We start from the raw sequence: 21,857 nt of genomic DNA on the forward strand, positions 1-21,857 counted from the left end.
CAACAGGAAAGAGCTGTTTCTGTCATTTTTGTTTTGAATTTTAATGTCAAATGTGGGTGATGTCATTTCCAGCTGTGCTGAGTGATCGACTGATTCTGCTGTCCTTCCTGGAGCAGAGCCAGGTGGCTGCGGTCTACCTGAACAAAAAGAACCAGGATGCTGTGGAGACTGGCGCGCGAACAGACAAACTCTCACCTTCTGAAATCAAGGTACATTTAAGCATGTTGATGGTGTGTGTGTGTGTGTGTGTGTGTGTGCGCGCGCGCGCACGTGCGTGTGTGTGTGTGTGTGCGTACACTTGCGCGTGCGTGTGTTTTATATCTGTTTTTAGGTTGATGAAATGTGAGGGAGAAGGAGGGAGAAGGAGCGCAAAAAGATTTAAAAAAAGCTAAAGCAAAAAAAAAAAAAAGCTTTAAAATACCACTGGTTCTGTATCACTGCCCAGTTTCTTTCTTTGTTTCAACAAATTTGCAGCATTTCCAAAATGTTTTATTTGGATCGGGGTCACATGCTCTCCTAGTAGGCAGGATACCAAACACTAAAGATCCTTTATACCAACATGACAAGACATGACAAGCTCTGCTAACAGTATGAAAAGGTATACATTTCTGGTAATCCTGTGCAGCATGACATTCAGGTATTGTGAGTATTATGTGGATGGATGTAAGTAAATTTGGATGTGAATAGATTGGATTTAATGTATGTAAAGGAAGGAGGGTAATAAGTAAATATGAAAAAGTTAATTTATCTCGTCTACATTTGCATGATTGATTTATATTTTCCTTTATTACATCTCAGAAGTATGTCCTACTGACAGACAGACGGGCCTTAAGCAAAACCTTGTTGGTCTGAAAAAGCCCAATCAGAGTCAGTTTGTTTGAAAGTAGTTAAAATGTACAGAATATTTCCTTCTTAGTATAAAGACTGAAATAATCAGTCAGAATTTGGTTTTCCACCTACCTCTCCTATTACATTTAAAGAACACAGGACTGCTTCTGTCTTCATAAGTATTGCAGTAGTAAGGCAGAAACACAGGTGGCACAAATGCTGGAAATGTCCTACTCTGTAAAAGAAAGGATAGCAATAATCTTCTGAATATCAGACTGTTTGCTATTGCCTATAATACTGATCTTTTCTCATGACTAGCTGAAGTCTACTAAAATGAATAACTGTTGAGTTAACATGTAAGTACTTCAAATACTTCAAGTACTCCACTTTTCTACTCTTCATTTATCTTTTTTGCCAGCAAAACGACAAGACTGATTCACATTGGTCAGCATGATGTTGTTGTTCAGTTTAGCATTTAACTATTAACTGCACGTTACCACAAACATGATGTATTTGGGTGTAGATTTTTGATGCATTCTTGTCATTAGAGGTATTTCTCAAACCCTAGCTTATTCTGCAAGTCACAGTCAATGTATTATTGGTTTACTATAATAGTTATTGGAATACAGCTTTCCCATCAAATGACCAGCAGAGTGCCAATTGCTATCTGCATATTACCATTTTTCTATAAAAGTAGAAGTTTGAGAGGCTGCTGCCTCCCCAGAAAACCCAGTGTGCTTTGATTGGCCACATCCAGTTTCTCATTAGGCACCACACGCCATAAAATGGGAGATATTATTTTCTCGGATGTGCTGTTTGTACAAATGTTTGGGTGCAGAATATATCATCAACATTTTGAAAACTTTCCTGGAGATGACTTTCTATTATTAAGAAAAACTTAAGAATGCACTTTTTCTCTAATTCTCCGTCCATATACTGCTGACATGTTTAGCAACACAGATCTCATAAAAGAAACTCGTAAACCTCAAATTTCATGAGGACTTAAAGTTTAAATGTGTCCAGGTTGCCTCAGACTCTCTACAGCTTTCCTGTTCATGTCTCTTAATCTCTCATATAAGAGTGTGTTGAGCTCAGTCTGATCTGGAGGTGTTTTGTAGGTGTTAGTAATAGATCTGATCATGTGCGCCCCTGTTCTTCCCTCAAAACAGAACTGCACTGTGTCCTCCTTCTTTAGCTGGCTAACCGCTAACCCTGGCATTATCACATTACTGCCAGCCCTTTTGTTAAAGTGTGTATTTGTGCATGTACATTGTGTGTGTGTGCGTGCGTGTGCGTGCGCGCGCGCGCGTGTGTGTGTGTGTGTGTGAAAGCAATCGTTCTTGCCGTGTGCCTGTTTCCAGAAGTAGAGTCCTGATAAGGCACCCCCTTCATCACCACCACCACTCCATATTGCAAACCCAACACAGCTCTTTCAATGTACATGCACATGCATGCTTGTGACCTGCAACATACACGTGTGCACGTGCACACTCAGTTACCCATCCCCCATAACAAACACACACATGCACAAAAACATACACGTCGCCCTGGTCCAGTGGACTAAGCTGGAGAAGGGAGAGTTGGGGGCGTTAAGGGGGGCTAAACTAATCCGGCCCACAGAAAGTGGTTTTTGATTATTGCTGACCAGCAAACGCCAGCAGAAAAAAAAAAATATAGAAGAGGGAAGAGATGGGTGGGAATGGATGGATGGAGGGGCCATACGGTGGGTAGAGATAGAGTGTTATTAACCCAGTGATTTTCAGATTTTTTTCCGTCTTTTCTATTTCTAATCTGTCAGTGATCTTCTGTTCAGCTTTTTGGGGGAACTCTTTGTTCCCTTTATCATCACATGTACTTCTATCATTTTCAGGCATATTTTGTGTCCAAAGCAAATTTCCCCCCAAGGGGGCAAGGAGGGCAGACATGGACCACTGAATCTGAAATCTCCTCTACTCATACTGCACAGCTTGTCTATTAACCAATTTCTGCATTTTCTGGATCTTTTAAACCATTCCTTTTGCACTGATGCATTCATTTATTAAAGAAACATTCCCGTATTCCTGCTTCTGACAAAGTGCCTACTTATCGGGATTTTGATGTTACAACTGACTGCTCTGTTCCCGGGATCCAAGCATTTGTTTTGGCGTAAACCTCTCATCGATCTTACAAAAACTTCAATTATTCTAGGTTGTTCTTTTTCCCTTGCTCATGTGTATTTGGGTTTTGCTCTCCATTCATTCATTAATTCAGGCATGTTTTATTCTTCCAATTCCCACTTCCCTAAAGCTGTAGTACATAAAAGCAGTCGTTGTCTCTCTTCACTTTCACTTACCCGTCTTTCCAATTCCTATCAGCTTTTTTCTGCTTTACACCCATTTTGTCTTCTCTCTTTTTCCTCCTTCACCTTTGTCCTCCCTCGATCTGCCCGGTCTTAGCCACTCTCCGGCACCATGACAGAGGTCACAGATACGCAGTATTAGTGTGTCCATGTGTGCATGCGTCAGCCATTGTGCTGCAGTGTGTTTGTGTGACTGGAGATAGAATATATGAAAGGTGTGTGTGTGTGTGTGTGTGTGTGTGTGTGTGTGTGTGTGTGTGTGTGTGTGTGTGTGTGTGTGTGTGTGTGTGTGTGTGTGTGTGTGTGTGTGTATAAAGACAGAATGAACAGTGTATATTGAAGATGGGGTCAGAGTGTAAGACCTTAATTTAACCCACTTCAAAGGTTTTTCTTGGTTGTTTAATGGTGTGTGTGCCTCCACTTTTTTGTCCATAAAAATATATTTTTGTACATTACATTTTAGATCAGTGGCTTTGTAGCACATGCACTTGAGTTTGTGTACATACATGTACAAACTCATCAAACTCACAAATATGTGTCTCCACCCCCCAAGCGCCACGAGAGCTCATTACTGTGCATCTCTTTGTTGTGGCCCGTAGAGCGTGGCAGACCTTCCCAAAAATATGCACATCACTAAAACAACTAGCCTGACAGAACAAAAACGTGCACATACATTAATAATGGAAGATTTTTTTTCTTTTCCAAAAAAAAAAAAACAACCTTAGAAATAAACAAAACAGGATGAGGGAAGGACAACAGAGATGTTTGAGGCTAGAGATGAGACTTGTTAGAGCTGTCCATTGCTGAAATGGGTCAGGAAAGTGAATCCTAAAGGATTTATCACATTGTCATATACAATAATATAATGTGTTTTTGTGTGTGTTTTTGTGTCCAGGTGATGTGTGCGGAGGTGAGTGGGATGGACAGAAGACTCCACCGACATGTGGATGTCAACCGTCTCCAGGATTTGGCACTGTGCTGGTGGAAACGGGACGATCCCAGTGAAGACGCGTGGCCATGGACTTCTGCAGACAAACACAGAAATAACCTCGTCTTGATCAGCTGCTCACCGGCTGAAGGCTTGAAGGTACACACAAGAAAACTTATGCTGTCTACGTGAACAAGATTACATGTAATCCTAACGTATCCAAAACACAATGTGTTCATTTATTGATTGGTTCTTAAAGGGGTTTCCTACCAGTTTTATGCTTTAAGGGCCATAAATTAAAGTCTGGGTTTAAGCCACAAATCACCAAACACAACAAGATGATGTTTCCTTTTATTGCTGCTTCTGATGATGAATACTATCTGTTCAAGATCATGAGTCTTACACAAGCAAGTTAAGTCATTCCTTAAAATATATCATTATATTTACTAGAATACAGAAAAGTATGAAAGCACAAGGTAGATCCTTCAAACGGCAAGAAATAACTGCAGGGATACTAGTGTGATCAACAGTCAACAATGTTTGCACTGATTTGCACCATAATTGTATATTTTTGCAATAATATTCAATATTTTCCTATTTTCCACTTTAAAAAAATATTTATTACGTATATGTATTACATTTTTGTTCACGAGAGAGACAAAAATTGCTGGCAATTGGTTGGCTTAAAACAGTGACGTAGTTTTTGCAAGTGATTTCAGACCCGGCAGTTCTAGGGACACCCTTCAAGATTCAAGATTAACTTTATCATTCTCCAGGGAGTCAATTTGTTTTACAGACAGCAGTGCAAGATAAAACACAGCATGATGAGCTCCCCCATGAAGCAAAAGAAGACTCCTACAAAAAGGCTCACTTTCTGTTTGCACATAGGCTGCCAATAAAAGAAATGCAATCAGTTGACAGATGAGTCAAAATTCTCTTCACTTTTTTAAAACGTGAATAGTTTTCAAATAAACAGGTTTGAACTGAATTAAGGCCATTTTTCAAAATCCATCGTTTACATGGCTACCTGAACCCCAAATAGCTGAATTTTACTGCTGCCTGTCATAAAGTCTGATGTTTTTCCAACCATTTATCCAGGTAACCCCGCAACCAGTCAATCGATAACTTTATTTTCTTACTTGTGTATTATTATTTTTTTATGTTTCCTCTCTGTCTCATTCTTGATTGCAATTCAAGCGCTCAAGCTGTCCCATGTTCTAGGACCTCGCCACACCGTTACCTGCCTTCTTAAGTCATTTATTGTACTTGGTAGATGATATGGTAGACCCGAATCCCACTGCAAGGCTTTCAAATCTCATGTGGCCCAGGAACACACTTACCTCTCCTACGTGCCAGGGAACATGGCTGCTTATCCTGCAGCTGCACCAACACAAACCAGGATCTTACACAGCAACCAAATTAATTGGTGAATCCAAAATTAATTAAGGATTGTAAGGAGTTGGGTTCTTTACTTCACTTGTTCTTTTTCTACCCTGTTCTCCAAAGCCAACCGTGTCCAAATGGAAAGCAGTGCTTTTTCTTCAAGATGTCTTATCCATTCTGCTTACTATAAGAGTTTTAAAACATGTTTATGATTTAGTAATAGAGCTTAAAGTAACTTATCCTATATAAAACAAATACAAATATTGAGGGTATGCTGACAGTAATCGCTTTAACAACATTCACCTGCGTGTTTCACATGCTGTCTTCTTAAGTACTTGCTCATTCGGGAGGCTCTTTTGTATAAAATCATGCTAAATTGAGCATTTTTGCATTGGCTCAGGTATGTTGTGAGGATAAGCCACGCTAAATCTGAATGACTCTAACAAATAATTAAACAGAAAAAAGAAACAAGCAAAGTAATGAGCCTGAAAAAAGGCATAAAATTGTCATAAAAATGTCTGTGATGAAAGTTCCTAACTTTAGAGGTTTTTAATACCTTGTAACGTTGTTTGAAGCCTTGAAGTCAGTGACACAAATCACAACTACAACGATTTATTTCTGTATTTCCTCCACTCAGCGTGGCTGATTGGAGAAGAGACTGCGCTGTCGTGGATGGGATTGGGGATGGTGCGTTAGTCACCTCAAGGGGGGTACCTCCGTGTTGCACCTCCATGCATCACCATATGAAACAAGCAGAGAGCTAAGCTGTGGTGTTGCATGAAGGAGAACGCCTACACGTCCCCTCTCACATGTATGAACGCAGGCAGAGACACACATCTTCTTGGCCTTTGGCAAAAGCCGTCCCATGACCTGCTTCTATGTCAGTGTAGGATGTTGTGCCAAAAGCAGACGAAAGATACCAAATTACCAAACCAAGCTTAATTCCTTTCCTTTTCACTCTGATATTGTGCTCTACCTTGGTAAGCATATGCTAAACATGCTCCACTGCAGAGAGAGAACCTGCAAGAGGGAGGAAAGATGAGCATTACCAATTGCACACTAGGAAAATAAATTCACACAGAAGAGAATGAGGGAGGGATTGGCGGTGGTGGCGGGGGGGCTACATGAATATTGAAATAATCAAAGAAGATGTTTGTTTCTTTTTCTGCTTCTTGTTTTTGGAACGCTCTCCACATTTATCACACTCCCTCACCTAGTTTAGCCTCTGTCTCCTCCACCACCAACCCCCCCTCCACTCCTCTCCTCCTTCCTTCCTCCTCGCTTCAAGAACATTAAAGTCTCTTCGTGGGGCTGCGGCATCGGGCTCTAATGAAAGCGTTTGTTGTCATTTTTCAGATGTGCAGTGTGAAATTAAGCGAGCAGTTTATGTAAGAGCCATAGCGGGAATCAAACGCTGGGCACACATCGGGCGACGCCAGCTACTTCAATCACTTCAAGCTCATATATATGTTCCTTTTGTTCAGTTCGCTATCTGCCGCACTAAGCCAATTTTCTAGCCAGTCTCTCGGCATTTAAAAAAGTCTGATTTCTTTCCCTACGCGGTCTTAATTTGTATGCCCCCCCCTTCCCCCCTGCCCTCATGCTGATAAGTGGAGCCATGGCATGCGGGGGGCATACACAGAAAACATACACAGTTAACATTTTTCATAATTCCTCCTTCATGCTTCCATCTTTCACCCTCCTTTCCAAACAAACACACGCATATAAGCCATCGTTTCCTGGAATTTTCTTTCTTTAATTATTTTATTTTTTTATCTAAGTTTCTAACTTTTTTTTGTTTATGTGGTTGATTGTGTGTTCCTTCAGACTTGTTTTCTGTTTTCAAATCATAAGACACCTATATTTCACAGAAATTCAAATACAATATATAAAATCAGTACTAGATTTGTTCCTCTAAGTGTTCCGCAGTGCACTGCAAGATTCTGACTATGAAAGTGCAGGATTTTAGCCACAGCCTCTGCTGAAATTGCTGCTTTTACTCTTTTACGTCGAGTTATACAATTACGTCCAGTGATACCAGCTGCAGCATTGAAGGTGTGGGGAATATTTTTGTCTCTCCTCCCACTGTGCCTGAACATTTTCTCACATCAGTATTTCAACTCCAGCCCTAATTCACATACCTAAAACTTCCCAGTCCCTCCACCCGGCCCTCCACCCCCTCCCCGAACAGCCCTCATCCCTCCACACTCCTCCAAGTCCCTCCATCTCGCTCTACCCGTCTCTCTCTGTCTTTCTCTGCTCCGTGAGCTGGAAAATTGGCTTCAAAAGGCCACTGCTGTGAACAAGGGCCAGCCACACAGTTGGGCCCGTCCGCTTTATCTTTCACGCCATGGAGGGGGAAAAAGGGTGCCGGCGAGAGAGAGAGGAGAAGAATGGAGAAGAATAGTTTTGACCAGTCACTGAAACCAATAACCAAGAGAAAGCTACTTACTAGAGGTCTCTCTCCATCTGTCTGTCTGTCTCCTTCTCTGCTCTCAGCTCTCTTTGCATCTTTCTTGCCATGCATCCGTTTCTCTTTTCTGTCTTTTATTTTTTCTGTTTCCGCTCCTTCTCATTATCTTTTGTTTGCATTGCTATCTGTCTGCTTCCTTTTCTTTCTCCCTGCTTTTTCCACATCTCAATCACTTCCCCTCCTGTTCATCATTTTCCATTAAGCTCCCAGAACAGTGGAATACTGTACATTCAAATGTTACAAACCTCACACAGGCAAAAATAACTTTATCTTTAGGGATTGATACTAACATGTTCCCAAATATAAAAAAAAAAACAAAAAAAATTATATATATATATATATATATATATATATATATCAAGAAGGCTGCAAATTGGTGCTCTGAATAGCCTCAACGGGTATTGAAATATCAGTGAACATGTTTATTAAGGTTAAACTCCTATTCGTATCTTCTGGAGTAGATTACTGGGATGTGTTATTAGCAGGATATCCAAGTAATTCTCTGAATATCCTCCAGCTGATCCAAAATGCAGTAGCGTGAATGCTGACAGGAATCAACAAGAGAGAGCACATTTCTCCTGTGTAAGCCTCACTCCATCGGCTCCCCGTAAAACGTAGAATCCAATTCAAAATTATATTGTTTTATAAATTCCAAAACGGCTTAGCTCTCTGATATTTGCAGGACCTGATAGTGTGGTTCCTAACAGAGCTCTCCGTTCTCAGAGTGCAGGTTTACTGGTACTGTAGTTCCTGGAGTATCCAGATGTAGATTTGGAGGACGAGCCTTCTGCTATCAGGCACCATTACTATGGAACCAACTGCTGGTAGTGTTGAAGGAGGCTGATACCAAATCCGAAAAACAAAATGAAATATCACTTCTTAATTTTTTACATTTTTGATTGACAATTGAAAATAGAAAGAACGAATGATACACAGATTATACCACCTCCACCTTTAAAACCAACTTAAAACGTTTCTGTTTAGTAAAGCCTATAGTTAGTGTTCAGTAAACCTCTTGTTAGTGTAAACTCTAGTGTGTTAGGGCCAGTAGTCATCGCTACAGGACCAGACTAAAGCAGCTCGTCTTAAACAGAGATTTATTGTAGATATGCTGCTACATTATAGACCTATGCTGCAGGGGGACACCAACATGCTCTCCTCTTCTTCTCTTTCCTTTCTTCAGCTCGATCCACAGTTATTAATTAGAAGTATCTCATAATCATAATTGTTTCCTGTTGTTCTTTCTAGTTTGTTGTGTTTACCTCCATCTGTTTACATAGTCGTCTGTAGATCACCAACTAACCATCAGTAATATGCACATATAACTCTTAGTTCTCCTGCTCGTGGATATTTAATATTAATATATTTTGTCTTTTGTACCTTTGACAATATATCTGTATGTGTCCTTTCTCAGTTCTTCATTCTCTCTTTCTGATCTCCCTTTTCCTGCCCTGCCCAGCTGGGCTTTGGCAGGAGGTTCCCCCCTTATGATCCAGGTCCTGCTCAAGGTTTCTTCCCTCTGTAGCGTGTTTTTCTTGCCAGTGTTTGGCTTAAGGTTTTTCTCCCACTAGGGGACTTTTTACCTGCCATTTATGTAATAATTGCTCTGGGGTCATGTTCTGGGTCTCTGCAAAACATCTAGAAGCAACTTGTCTTGTAAGAGATGCCATATTAGTAAAATCAAAATTGAATTAAATTCAGGCCTTAAATTGTGATTAGTTATGTTGGTGGGGTGGAGTGGTTTTAAAGTTGCAATCGGTGCACCAGATGTGTGTGTCTGCACATAAACTAGAAAATCAGACTTACATCATTTGAATGTGTATAAATAAGTATAAGGTGATTCATCCTTCTGGTCTGCACACCAAGGAATGGATGGGAGGGTGTTTCACTGATAACAATAATATCTGTCTTTAGGTGCTTTTCTCTTCTTTATTTATATCAACTGTAACTTGAGTATTATTGCAACCAAAGAAAGAGTGTAATAATATAATGGAATGTGGAACAAGTTTAACCCTTTACTGTGCATGTGACCATATTTGGTCACTTCAGTAGAACTACAGTCTAAAAATCAGACTGTAGTTCTTAACACTTATCTACAGGATAGCTACAGGATATTTAATTTGTATTAGTTAATGAATTAGAAACATAACCTGATTTGGATACACCACCCTGACCATATTTTTACTCTGATATTGTGCTTCAATGACTAATACTGTGAAAATGCTGAAAGATTTTAAGCAAACTTACTTTAGAGTATGTTTTGAACTTGAGCTCATCAGCTGATTTAATTTAATTGAGGAAATGTCAAATCTTGGGGTTCATTTACAGTAATATTGTGGCTCAAGTTCAAAATGTGCTGTGCAGAATTTTGTAAAGTCTAAATATTGTATGAAATAAATATGTATATTGATAACCCAGTCAGCAGCTGGCGAACCGTTTCTTCATTTGTCAGTTATTGGTGGAAGCCGGACTGTGAACAGTTTTAGAGTTGATAGTTCTGAAGGATTCAAAGTCCACAACCCTGTCAGTCTCAGTCTCACGTTATCTCTTCGTCAGCTATATGCCCTATGAGCTTTTTTCTTACATTCGCTCAGTTTACATGAAAAGGAAAACGAGGAACATGGCATTAAAGATAATTTAATGTGTTTCAAACTTTTTTTAAGCATCATCGTGATTTTTATCCTATAGAAACGAAGACAGTCCTCACTAAATGTCTTGTACGTTACGATAGAGAAATCAAATACTGTACCCTCAAATATTTCAAATTTCTGCGTAAGAGCAGTTGTTCTCATGGTGAAAACGTGATACTCTAGAGACGTCTATGCACACATCTGGTGAACCGACTAGTGATGGCTACTGTTGGCTGAAAAGACAGATTCTTCTCTGTATACTTCCAAAACCCCAGGAGTTGACTGTTGCAGTCTCTGCAGTATAACCTTAGCTTCATAACCCCCCCTTTTTTTCCCTTGGAGGGTCAGCTGTCAGTGGACACAAAGCTGAATCAGCTGCATCTCTTCCTTCTGATTTTGCCGCACTGGCATGCTGGCACAGCGGGCAGTGGGCACCAGCGACCAGGCATATGATGAAAAGCTGAGTAGATGGGATGTTTTCGGGTCTGGGGGGCGGGGGTCATAGTTTCTGGCACTGGAGTAGGTGGTGTGATTCCTGTGACAGCATTTGGTCTGGATTCCATGGACCCTCACCTGCTATGAGTTTGTAAGCTAGTTTATTGAATGCACGTGACACTTTGTCCCAGCAGAACAGAGCAGTCCCCAGGAATACACCACCTTTTACCTGAATCAAGCCCTTCTTGCCTGCTGCCTCAAATAAACACACACATTCACACACAGTACTCACCCCCTGGGGAGCAGCAGGAGCTGGCTCTGAGGGATTATAGAAAAGAAAAAAAAACCTTTCAGGAGGACAGTCATCTGCTTCTCTCCTGCTGTAGACCATGTGCAGGCAAAAATAAAAAAAAAATTAAAAAAAGGGAAAACCTTCCTCCCTCTAAGTCCCTTTTTGGCAATGCCTGCCAAAAAACTGGGCCGAGCAGCTTTGCAAAAGGAAAAGAAGGCGGGCAAGCAGCCGATCCCTCTTTCTGTCTACACGGCGAAAAGAAATGGGCTCATTTAGCCAAAGCTGCAACGGTCAATGTGAGGCTCTGATAGAGGCTTTTGGTAAGGTGAAATCCTCTCTTAGAAAGCTCTGTTAGTGACCGTGGAACTGTTAAACTGCTGTTTAGCACGTTCTGTTGTCTCCTGTCATCCACCTTCTGTTCCTGGTGTGATGTGGGCGTTTTATCAACAGTACCACCCGTGACATGGACCATCTACTTCACTGTCAGCGTTTGTTTGTTTAGCAAGGCCTTTGTGCCCACCAACTGGTCGTTGGCCAGCAGAAAATATTGTACATTCTGGCTTTCACCTGTGGTCAAATAATTCCAACATTTCCTTCTGTGTCATCTGAGGAAGGCTGGCTTGTTGTCATTCTTTGGTGCTGAGCTCTTGACTTCTCACACAGGTAAATAATGGGGTTGTTTATCACTGGGTGCCAAGCCGTGGCATGCTAGGGGAGAAGATGTTGTTGACCTTGAGTTAAAATGGAGCGCTTATCATTAGTTGTCTTGATTGACAGCTGGGTGTTTGTTAGCAAGGTGGAAGGCCTTATTTCCTCCTCCTCCAGGGGGTTTGGGGCAGCTGCCATGGTGTGACTCATTTCTTACTCTGTTTTTCTCTCACATACTCTCTCTGTCTTTAGTCTTCTTTCATTGAAGAACAGATCATTTCAATTTAAAAAAGCTAACATATTTACAATCTTCATGTTATAAGGAGCATACAGTATGCTAAACCAGCAACAAAATAACAAGCTCTTGTGTTTTTTTGTTGTTGTTGGGTTTTTTTTAAGTAGGGACAATACATTTCCTTAGATAAGTTTTTGTAAACACAAAGATTAAGATAATATCATATTTGAATTATCTCAAATTCAAGTAATGTTAGATAGAAGTGTAATGATATGAGATTGTCGTTTTGTTTGTTGCACTTCAGGTTGCAGCCTTGCCGAACTTTGTTAGTTTTGTTTTGGGCTAGGTTTTAATTTTGTGACCTACATGTTCCGCGGTGAAAAAGGAGCTTTGTTTCATAGGATTTTCAGCAGATTGTTCCTCATTATTTGTGTTGCAGCCAACAGAAAAAAAAACTCAGTGACAGATTTCCTGGAATGATTTGTGGATGTTAATTATGACTTTATTTTCACCTGAGTTGACAGGATAAGCTTTACATGTCTTTGACAAAGTTACCACACTATTTTATATTTTGCACCCTGAGATGTCAAATACTAAAAAATACTAACTATCATATCTTCTTTAATGCATTGACATGTTTACATGTGCTAATATTGAACATTAAAAAGCTGCTGAACATTATGAAGACAAAATCTGCTTTAAAGTTTATAACTGATGATGTGCTCAGGTAAGTAATTGGACAATCCACTGAAAATCGTTCTATTTTTATTGAAATCCAATCAGTAGCTGTTGAGATGGGTCGTTCCCGAAACACATCGTCTCCCTCAAGGTGGACTTTCTTTTCCTCCAGGAACCCTGGATGTGTTCACTCAGCTGCATGGATGCATGTGACCTTATGTGACTTTTGATAGAATTATGAAATGAATCTTTCTGTCAATTGGCACCATATAAATAAACAATAAAAGCAAATGGTTTCCCTGGAATTTGTCGTGTCAGATCAGAGTCTTAGATTAGATGTGGATCAGTTAAGTTAACTAATTGTCTGAAACTGGTCTTTCTCCTTCTTCACCTTTCCTCCTCAGGTCGTTACGTCTGTCCAGACGGAGGGCAGTCCCCTGGAGTGCCGTTTCAGCCAGCTCCAGCACTACCAGATCCTAACAGTGGAATTACCTGCACAACCTCAGGGCTTCAGAGAAGGCTCCTGTGCCAACAGCTGTGTGTATGAATGTACGCGAGGGCGCTTGCAATGCCTGTCTGTCACACGCATCCCACTGCCCTCCCACCCTGTCTCCTGCTCTCGTCACCCCTCCGAGACTACGCTTCTCCTGGGCTTGAAGGACTCGTCCCTCGTCCTTTACGACCAGAGACGAGGGGTCTCGCTCCTGGCGTCCTGTCCTGTGACACCCACTCTCCTCAGCTGGCACCCTGCCGGCAGTGTTGTCATGGTAGCGGGTGGACAGGAAGAACTGATGTGCTTTGACACAGGTTTGGCACCTGTGAGCTTGGCACTGGTTGCGGAGGAGGTGGCCCCGGCCGCCACGTTGAGACTAGACCAACACCTGCGCTGCTCTGGAGGCCTGGGCGGCCTGCAGTGGACGGCTGGAGCTGCAGCCACTGCAGATATGCTGACACTGGTCTTTAACGGAGGACCACTAGCGGCCTTGAGATTAAGACTAGGTAGGTAAAAGAAGATTCAAAGGTGTTTGTAAAAAAAACAACAACAAAAAAACGATTACTGTGATTCTCAGTGATTAAATCCTAATATATAAAATATGGCGTTTTAGTTAAAAACAATATTAAGATTGCAATTAATCTGGTGATATACTTTTTTTGTTCTCAAATTGAAGTATTTTTTCAACTACTTGTTTTTCCTATCCAACAGTCAGAAAATTAAGATATTGAAAGCCATCTCAGATAAAATACAAGATTTTAAGCAAGTTAACATGTCTATAAGACTTTTTTTTCATGTGCTAAAAGACATGAGGAAAAAAACGTCCATCTGTGCTACGACTGTTACTGTTTTAATCTCCAGAGCATTAACTGTTTCAGAGGGTCGAGGTGAGACACACCATATGTACCTTGGGCTTAATGGTTAATTTACATGCCCTGTGAGAAACTCAAGACAAACTGAAGCTAGCCCAAGCTAGTTGGAGAAGCCGGTAGGATTGATTTCCACCAGTAAGGAACCGTCAGAGGTTTTGCAGTGCATTTCTAATATTGTTGAGGGTCATCAGCAAGTGAGGGGAGATATTGGTGCAACCACATCAGCGTATTCATAGACAGCCATTCAGTGAATGTTGGAAAAAGATGTTGAATCACACCCAAGCCATTTTAAAGCCGTTAAACATTTTTCTAACAAAAATATAGATTAGGTTTTATGGGATTAATAACTGCTGGAGTGGAACTTCATACTTTCAACAAAAACAGAATAATAATTAGAAAAAGCTTTGAAAGTTTATGTCGATCATCCAAAATTATTGATTTATTTTTTTTGGACTGAACACTCGAGGTTAGAATGCTCACAGCCAAGTGCCACAGCATCAATAAACATCTGAAAATCGTTGATTATCATGAAACATTGATCTTGTTGTCCTATTTCCCTGTTTTGTTTTTATATATTTCTTTATTTCTGTTTCTCAGTTGGTGTCTAAACCAATCACTATTACATTTCTTTAACACTATATGAAATAATTAATAGGAACCCCAGACCTTCACAGTCACCTGTTTCTAATGCAAGTTCCCTCCTCTCTTCCTCAACTCCTCGACTGTTTTGGATCTAACACTGTGTTGCTGCCGTGTTTTCCGAGTACCTTTCCATTGAAGGAAGTTAATTTGTTGACAGATAGGAAGGTTTTGCAGGAGTCACACTCTCAGAGGTCATTCAATAACCACCCCAGGGCACGAGCCCCCCAGGTGCATTCTGGGGTGCATTCTTCCGATAAATCATTTACAGTGGCTGCACAGTCCCACGGGGCCCTGCAGATAATGTTTGCCAATCAAAGAGTTTGCAAAGCAGCCCCCCCTACCTTTTTACACACCTGCATGCACAGAAGCGTTCTAACACACGTTCAACATCTTTAATTGCGACTCTAGAAAGATGATGTGACAGTGACGGACAACTCTGCTGAAGTTTGAAAGCGGGAGAGTGGGGGTTGGAAGGCAGAAGATGTGTGTTTTAGGGTGTGTGTTTGCGTCTGTGCACAAGGAAATGGGAGTGTGTCTTCCAACAATAGCTTACTCTCCTCTGATCGTCTGCCAAGGTTTTTGATGAAGAAAGTCCCTGCATGCCTTTTCTCTATGATAATTCTGCCTCCCCCCCCACCATGCACACACATACATGTGTATTCTTCTATTTCTGTGCTTTCGTGTACACACACACATTCACTTTCCAACTCATTTGTTTATTTGCTTGTGCTCCTTCTCTGTATTGACTTGTTTCATACGGCCCACCGTATGACAGAAGGAGTGAGTCGGAAAGCGTTGAGGAAGAAAGACTTGGCCAAGCTCCAGGTTTTCTTTTTTTTTGTTCCCATCGGAGGCAAGCCTCCCTTGTGCCCACCCCCACCCCCTGCCTGTACTGCGTTATCTCATCTGGGCACACGTTGGCCGTGGCTGGGCCTGCACCCGTTCAGGCTGTGGAGGAGCATACCGGGGAGTGTGCTGCACACCATGCAAGAGAAGTAGTCATTTTCTCATAGGGATGGGGCTGTTGTGGCTTTTGAGAAGGGCAGTTATGTAACTGGGTGTACCTCTGGTGGGAAATAACTTAAGAGGGCCCAAGCTGATGTGTTTTTATTTGACTATAAAAATCAGAAGTTTGCACTACAAGTGAAAGGTACCATAGGACCAGGGTTTGTTCTGCTGCGAGGCAAGTGCTGACGGCTCAGTTGTAAAGTAATATGATTGAGTCAAGAGCAGACTATTTTAGTCTAAACAGAAAAGTTTCAAATTGATTTAGTTGCTTTATCCTAGTTATTAGAAATGGGTGTCACCCCCAACCTGTAACAGGATGGAGCAGCTATAGAAAGTGGATGCATGGATCCGTTTTTCTCATAGTGGTTTATCAATAGTGAAATTGTTGGAAAAGTGTTCTACTGTCAGCCTGTCCAGAATGTAAGTCTTTGACCAACAATGAGATGAGATGGACTCGATGGTGTCAGCTATCTGTGACTATAGTGTCATGTGAATGGCCCAATGCAGCATTATCAGTTTATTTTTGACTGGCTACATCCTTATCCCAGGTCTTATACAGAATGGTGTGAACCTGATTCATCTCTTTCTCAAAAATGATTGTACAAAATTGAAAACTAATTTTTCTCCAAGATTGTCAGAGACAATTTAAGGTTTTTAAGTCTTATTTGTATTTTCTCTGAATTGAACTCTCACAGAAGTTTTATCACTTAAGTCGGCTTGTTGGTGAGACACAATTGTAAGTGCTTCTTCTTTTCCGTTGTTTGCTGCTTAAGTTTGTTTTTTGTTTGTCACTGTGGCATTAAAGTGATCTGGACAAATAAGTCAGTGGAGACAGGTGTGGGAGAGAATTAACGTGCTCTTGACAGTACAATGAGACATTGTCTCAAGTCAGATTTAAGATTATAACCGAGGTCAACGCCCATTTCGAGGAACCTTACTCACAGTTACACACACGCAGCACCCAAAAAACACACACAAGCTCCTCTGCTGATGTATTAGCCACATTAGCCCTCTCTTTAGGGGATTTGGGGGTTTGCTAATTGCTAGCTTGTCAATTTAATTGCACAAACCGTCTCACCCCACCCTACCCCACCCATACACACACAGATACACACAGATACACACAACTCCTTCAATTACTTAAATAAGAGCAGGGACTCTGTGTCCCCACAGCCTGGCACACCTTAAATTAAGGGAGCAGTGATCACCTACACCATCCAACACTGCTACTAACCATGTTCACATTTTCTTAATTAAATACATGTATCAGCTTATCTATATCAGAGCACAATGCCTTGAAACATGCCCACATTATGCATATGTTTCTTCCATGATTCGATTTGGAATTTCTAGCCACATAAACTCCAGTGAGAATAGTTTCAGCGAATGCTTTTAGATTTTTTCCTATGCATATGCATTACATGCCACACATGCATCAGTCCTTCTAAGACAATGTTTCCTCCATCTGGTGTCCTATAGAAGCTGATGATTGAGTCACAGTGGACCATAAGTACAGATAGCATCCATACCTTTAATTCCTGTGTGTGTGCTCTGTAAAATCACAAAGATGTAGCTCGGGCCTTTTTAAGAAACAAAATGAGAAATCGTGTTATTCTTCCTGTTATTCAGCAGTCTAATCTGTTCACACAATAAAAGCATAATCAGCCACCTCTGGTCCACTCCGTCTTCAATATGTTTTAAAAACTGTCAATGTTCCACATTGACACTCATATATCTGAATACATTTATATGAAGCAGCATCAAGTCTCAGTGCTTTTCTGATGCGCGTAGATAATGAAAAGGAGAGGCCTGCAGTTATTTGATATTTACACATATACACTGATATGCACGAAGTGCAAAACCAGGGAACGAGAAGGCGGATTGACAGGTCAATGCCAGTCCAACCAATTTAGCCCAGCCTTAGAGTTGAGACCAATCCACTTGACACATACTCCTCTTAAATAAGGACCTCGGGTTATTATTGAATGATCGGTGAAGCACCGGTTCTCCTTAATGCTTGAGATCTCTTAACATGAGGGAGCATTCAAATATTGCACTTACATGTATGCTCCTTAAAGTGTGTGTACAGTAGAAAAGGTTGTTTTTTTTTCAGTTTGTCACACTGCAGAAAAAATGTTTTATCATGTCAGCTAAGCATGAATAACAAAAACAAAAACTGCCAAGGATGAGCGGTGTCTCTGATCTAAGATCCAATGAATATGCTGATTGTCAGCTTTCAGATCAACTTATATGCTAAAATGCATTTACATAGTGATTTTCTAGTCCTGTTGAACACTTAAAGCACTTTACAGAATGAGTCCCATTCATGCATTTGCACATGCATTTGTAAAATGCTTTGTTGTTGTTTTTGTGTAAATATTGCAAAAATCCCTGTTACACAAAGACAAGTGAAGGATTCCGAGCAATGCAAGGTTCAGTGTCCTGCACAAGTACACTTGAGTACGTGGAATGGGGAGGTCGGGCTCAAACTGCATTTCAGTGTGCGGATGAAAATTTATGTCTGAGCATAAAATAATCTGCACAATCTGAGAAATCAGACTCAAATTAGTTTACCGAAACCACATTGCCTGAATGTAAAATTAGAAACACACACACACGCTGTTGATGTAAAATATTTTGGTCTCTTTCTAATTTGCAATAAAGTAAAGATCACCAATGCCCATAAATGGGCCTTTGTTGCTGACAGTGTGGGACCAGATGACATTTGGTTGTGAAGGAGAATGTGAGTTATAATCCTTCAGCACAAATGAAAAGCTGTTTAACTGTTTAATTCCAATTAGTAAAATGTAGTCTTCAGTCTTCACATTCTCAGCAATTATTTGCTAATACTATGCCAAAGCAGATTTTTTTTTTTTTTTTTAATTTGTTTTATGGCGAATTTAGGACAAGAAGTACTGATGTATGATGAACAAATGAAAATATCAGTAGAATAAATTTGTATTTTATACATGGAGACCATTTAGCAGTTTTTGAAATGTAACATGATAAACGCATCTTTGATATTTGTGAAATAATATATGAACAATATTATTAAAGTATTTAAGTGCAGGACTAATATGCAGTAAACATCAAATAATTTTATCGGTTAAAGTGCTCTTGCATTTAACCCTTATAATTTCCTTCTCATATATATATATATATATATATATATATATATGTATGTGTATATATATATATATATATATATATATATATATATATATATATATATATATATATATATATATATATATATATATATATATATATATATGTATGTGTATATATATATATATATATATATATGTATGTATGTATGTATGTATGTATGTATGTATGTATGTATGTATATATGTATATACAGTATGTGTGTGTGTGTATGTATGTATGTATATGTTACTCTTGAGAGTATTTTGTATTTCTTTTCTTATCAAACTCAACTAAAACTGTGCCTCCATGTGACAGGGAGTCTGACGGGGGGGCAGCTGGGTCAGGTGGAGCTGCTGCAGCAGAGACTGCGCTGTGGTCAGGTCAGAGAAGCGCTGGGCGTCCTGGAGGCCATGGACTGGAGCACCATGGGAGACGAGTGCTATCGGGGCTTGAGCTCAGTCACCAACCACTTGCTGAAGCTGCCGCTGAATCTGGAGAGGGAAGGTGGGTCTGGGAGTCAGACACTAACAGGGAAAGCTGTGATCCTCATTAAAGAGATCTGTGTGTTAATGAACTGAAGAAGCATTACGTTCTGTTGTTTTGTAACAACTTATCAGCTTTGATTGACCTCAGATTACATCTACCTTTTAATTAGTTAATATATACTTTAAACATTGACTTTGTAATAAAACCATGACAGAATTAATCTACTAAAACCTTATGATATTTCTTTATAATGATTCCACTTTGAATGTTTCTGCTCCCTCTGCAGCCCAGCTGGAAGCATCTCTGGGTGTGTTTTACGCCCCACCTGCCCCTCTCTCTGATACAGTGATATTTGAGTACAAGGAGCCAATCAGCCGGTATGCCCGACGCTTTTTTCACCACCTCCTGAGGTAACACCACCCTCTCTGGGCTTTCGCTGTGGTCTTAATTTGATGCACTAAGGGGGAAATTTGCTTTGTGCTCATCCTCAAGGGGTCAGTGACAGCTTCTCTGGAGCACTCATGCAAATAAAAATAACCACATCACATCTACAGATCAGTAAGATAAGATGTCATTTAGGTCTAGCTAGATACATTTAAAGAGTATTTTAAGATACTACTTTAGCAATTTACTCAATTAATCAATGTGGGGTGACGAATCAGAATAATGACTGTCCAAAAGCATCTTTCAAAAGTGACATCCTTTAATGAAACCATTTAACGTCTTTTTTTTCCGTCTGACTCTTCCTATTTTAAACGGTCTAAAAAGAGAATAGCTTTTGAATGTCATCACTCACACTGATGCAGCTTTGAGTCATTCATAAAGCGAAGCACCACACATAGACCTGTTTAGACTGTTGTTTCATTTTTTCCTTCTGCCATGAGAGCCTTTTGAAATGCCTGTTTGACTGAAATAGACCCTGTTGTTCCCACACACTTCTGCTCGCTGCTCTCCATCCGGCAATTACCTCCCGTTTCCCCTCTTTTCCTTTCTTTTTCCACCTCTGCAGCGGAGCTGGAGTGCTGTTTGGCATCCCTCCTCCTCTTCCTCTCTTATCACCTACCTGCATTCTTTTTCTCTGCATCAACATTAAATGAAGGGACCCTCCCCCCATACCTCCCCTCTCTGCTTGTTTGTTTGTCTGTTTGTTTTATTTTGGCTGTAGACAGTGAAAGTTGCTGTGTATTGTAGTGGGAGACACAGCTCTCTCCCAGCTTTAATTCTGGATGATAAGTAAAGAGCTTGGCTTTCTCTGTTCACATATTGACAGTGTGGTACATATAAATACATGTGCATGTTTGTGGATTCAGGTTTGTGTCTGTAGGCAAACAACAGCAGAGACAAAAATGTCAGACTTTTTATTTTTAATCTATGCATTTTCTTCCAAATAATTTGCTTGAAGATTGATAATTTTGTCTTTGTTTTGAGTTTCGTTTTTTTTTCCTCCACTTTCTTCTGCAGGCATGAGCGTTTGGAGAAGGCCTTCCTACTTGCTGTAGATTTAGAATGTAGAGATTTATTCATGGTGAGTAGAAGAAATGTTCATTTAAATCGCTGTGTCATTATTTATTTAACCACAAAAACTTAACCAAAGAATGCAGCTGTGGATAATATTTGTGTGTATGTAGGAACTGTTGTTCTTTCACCTTGTTATTTGCATGATCCTTTCAGTCCCATATTTATTCAAGAATCAGGAACACCTAATGAAACACCTTTTCTCCCCCTCCTCTAATGAGTATCCAAATTATTAGTTTAGGAAGTGTTTATTGTAGAAAGAATATGTACAGTTTTATAATAAGTGAAATTTATTAACAAGGACCATAAACAAATTAATGCGTCAGGTGAAAAGAGCTGTATATAAAAAGTTAAAGAAGACGCAGCGATGTACTGAGCTCCTGTTAAAAAGGTTATTGTTTCTTTTTCAGAACTCAGATATACTGGAAGTCTAGATCTTATTCAGAGTTTAAAAAAAGTTTAAGGAAATTAGTTAAAGTTATGTAGTAAGTTAAAGTTAAATTAACTCACATTTAGTTCAAAATTACATAGGCTTCCATGAAAAATCTTTACTCATGATCACTTAAAATGTCATACATTTGTTATGAATTGTTCCAGGAAACAAAAGTGCTCTACTATTTACACAGGGATAGAGCAGATACATGCATGGAATAAAAACTATAACACCATGCCTTTACATTTTATATTTCCAGCTATTATCAATTTTTGTATGTTTTTATACATTAAAAGTGTGAGTAAAAGGATGTAGTTCATATTAAATATGATTACTGTAATCTATTGATGAATATAATCTAGATGGTTGGTTATTGGCTAACTTGCTGGA

General features: G+C 40.0%; 1 protein-coding gene across 1 annotated transcript in view; it reads left to right on the forward strand.

Moving 5' to 3' along the window:
* The window catches only part of wdpcp (WD repeat containing planar cell polarity effector), an 87,679-nt gene that overhangs the window by 40,980 nt on the left and 24,842 nt on the right, over nucleotides 1–21,857 (forward strand). The window contains exons 9-14 of the mRNA XM_061745002.1: nucleotides 73–209; nucleotides 4,062–4,253; nucleotides 13,273–13,867; nucleotides 19,349–19,537; nucleotides 19,806–19,929; nucleotides 20,981–21,044. Coding sequence (XP_061600986.1) covers nucleotides 73–209; nucleotides 4,062–4,253; nucleotides 13,273–13,867; nucleotides 19,349–19,537; nucleotides 19,806–19,929; nucleotides 20,981–21,044 — 1,301 coding nt within the window. The remainder of the gene's footprint in view (nucleotides 1–72; nucleotides 210–4,061; nucleotides 4,254–13,272; nucleotides 13,868–19,348; nucleotides 19,538–19,805; nucleotides 19,930–20,980; nucleotides 21,045–21,857) is intronic.

The sequence above is a fragment of the Cololabis saira genome, chromosome 17, assembly GCF_033807715.1.
Source record: "Cololabis saira isolate AMF1-May2022 chromosome 17, fColSai1.1, whole genome shotgun sequence".
Lineage (NCBI taxonomy): Eukaryota > Metazoa > Chordata > Actinopteri > Beloniformes > Belonidae > Cololabis > Cololabis saira.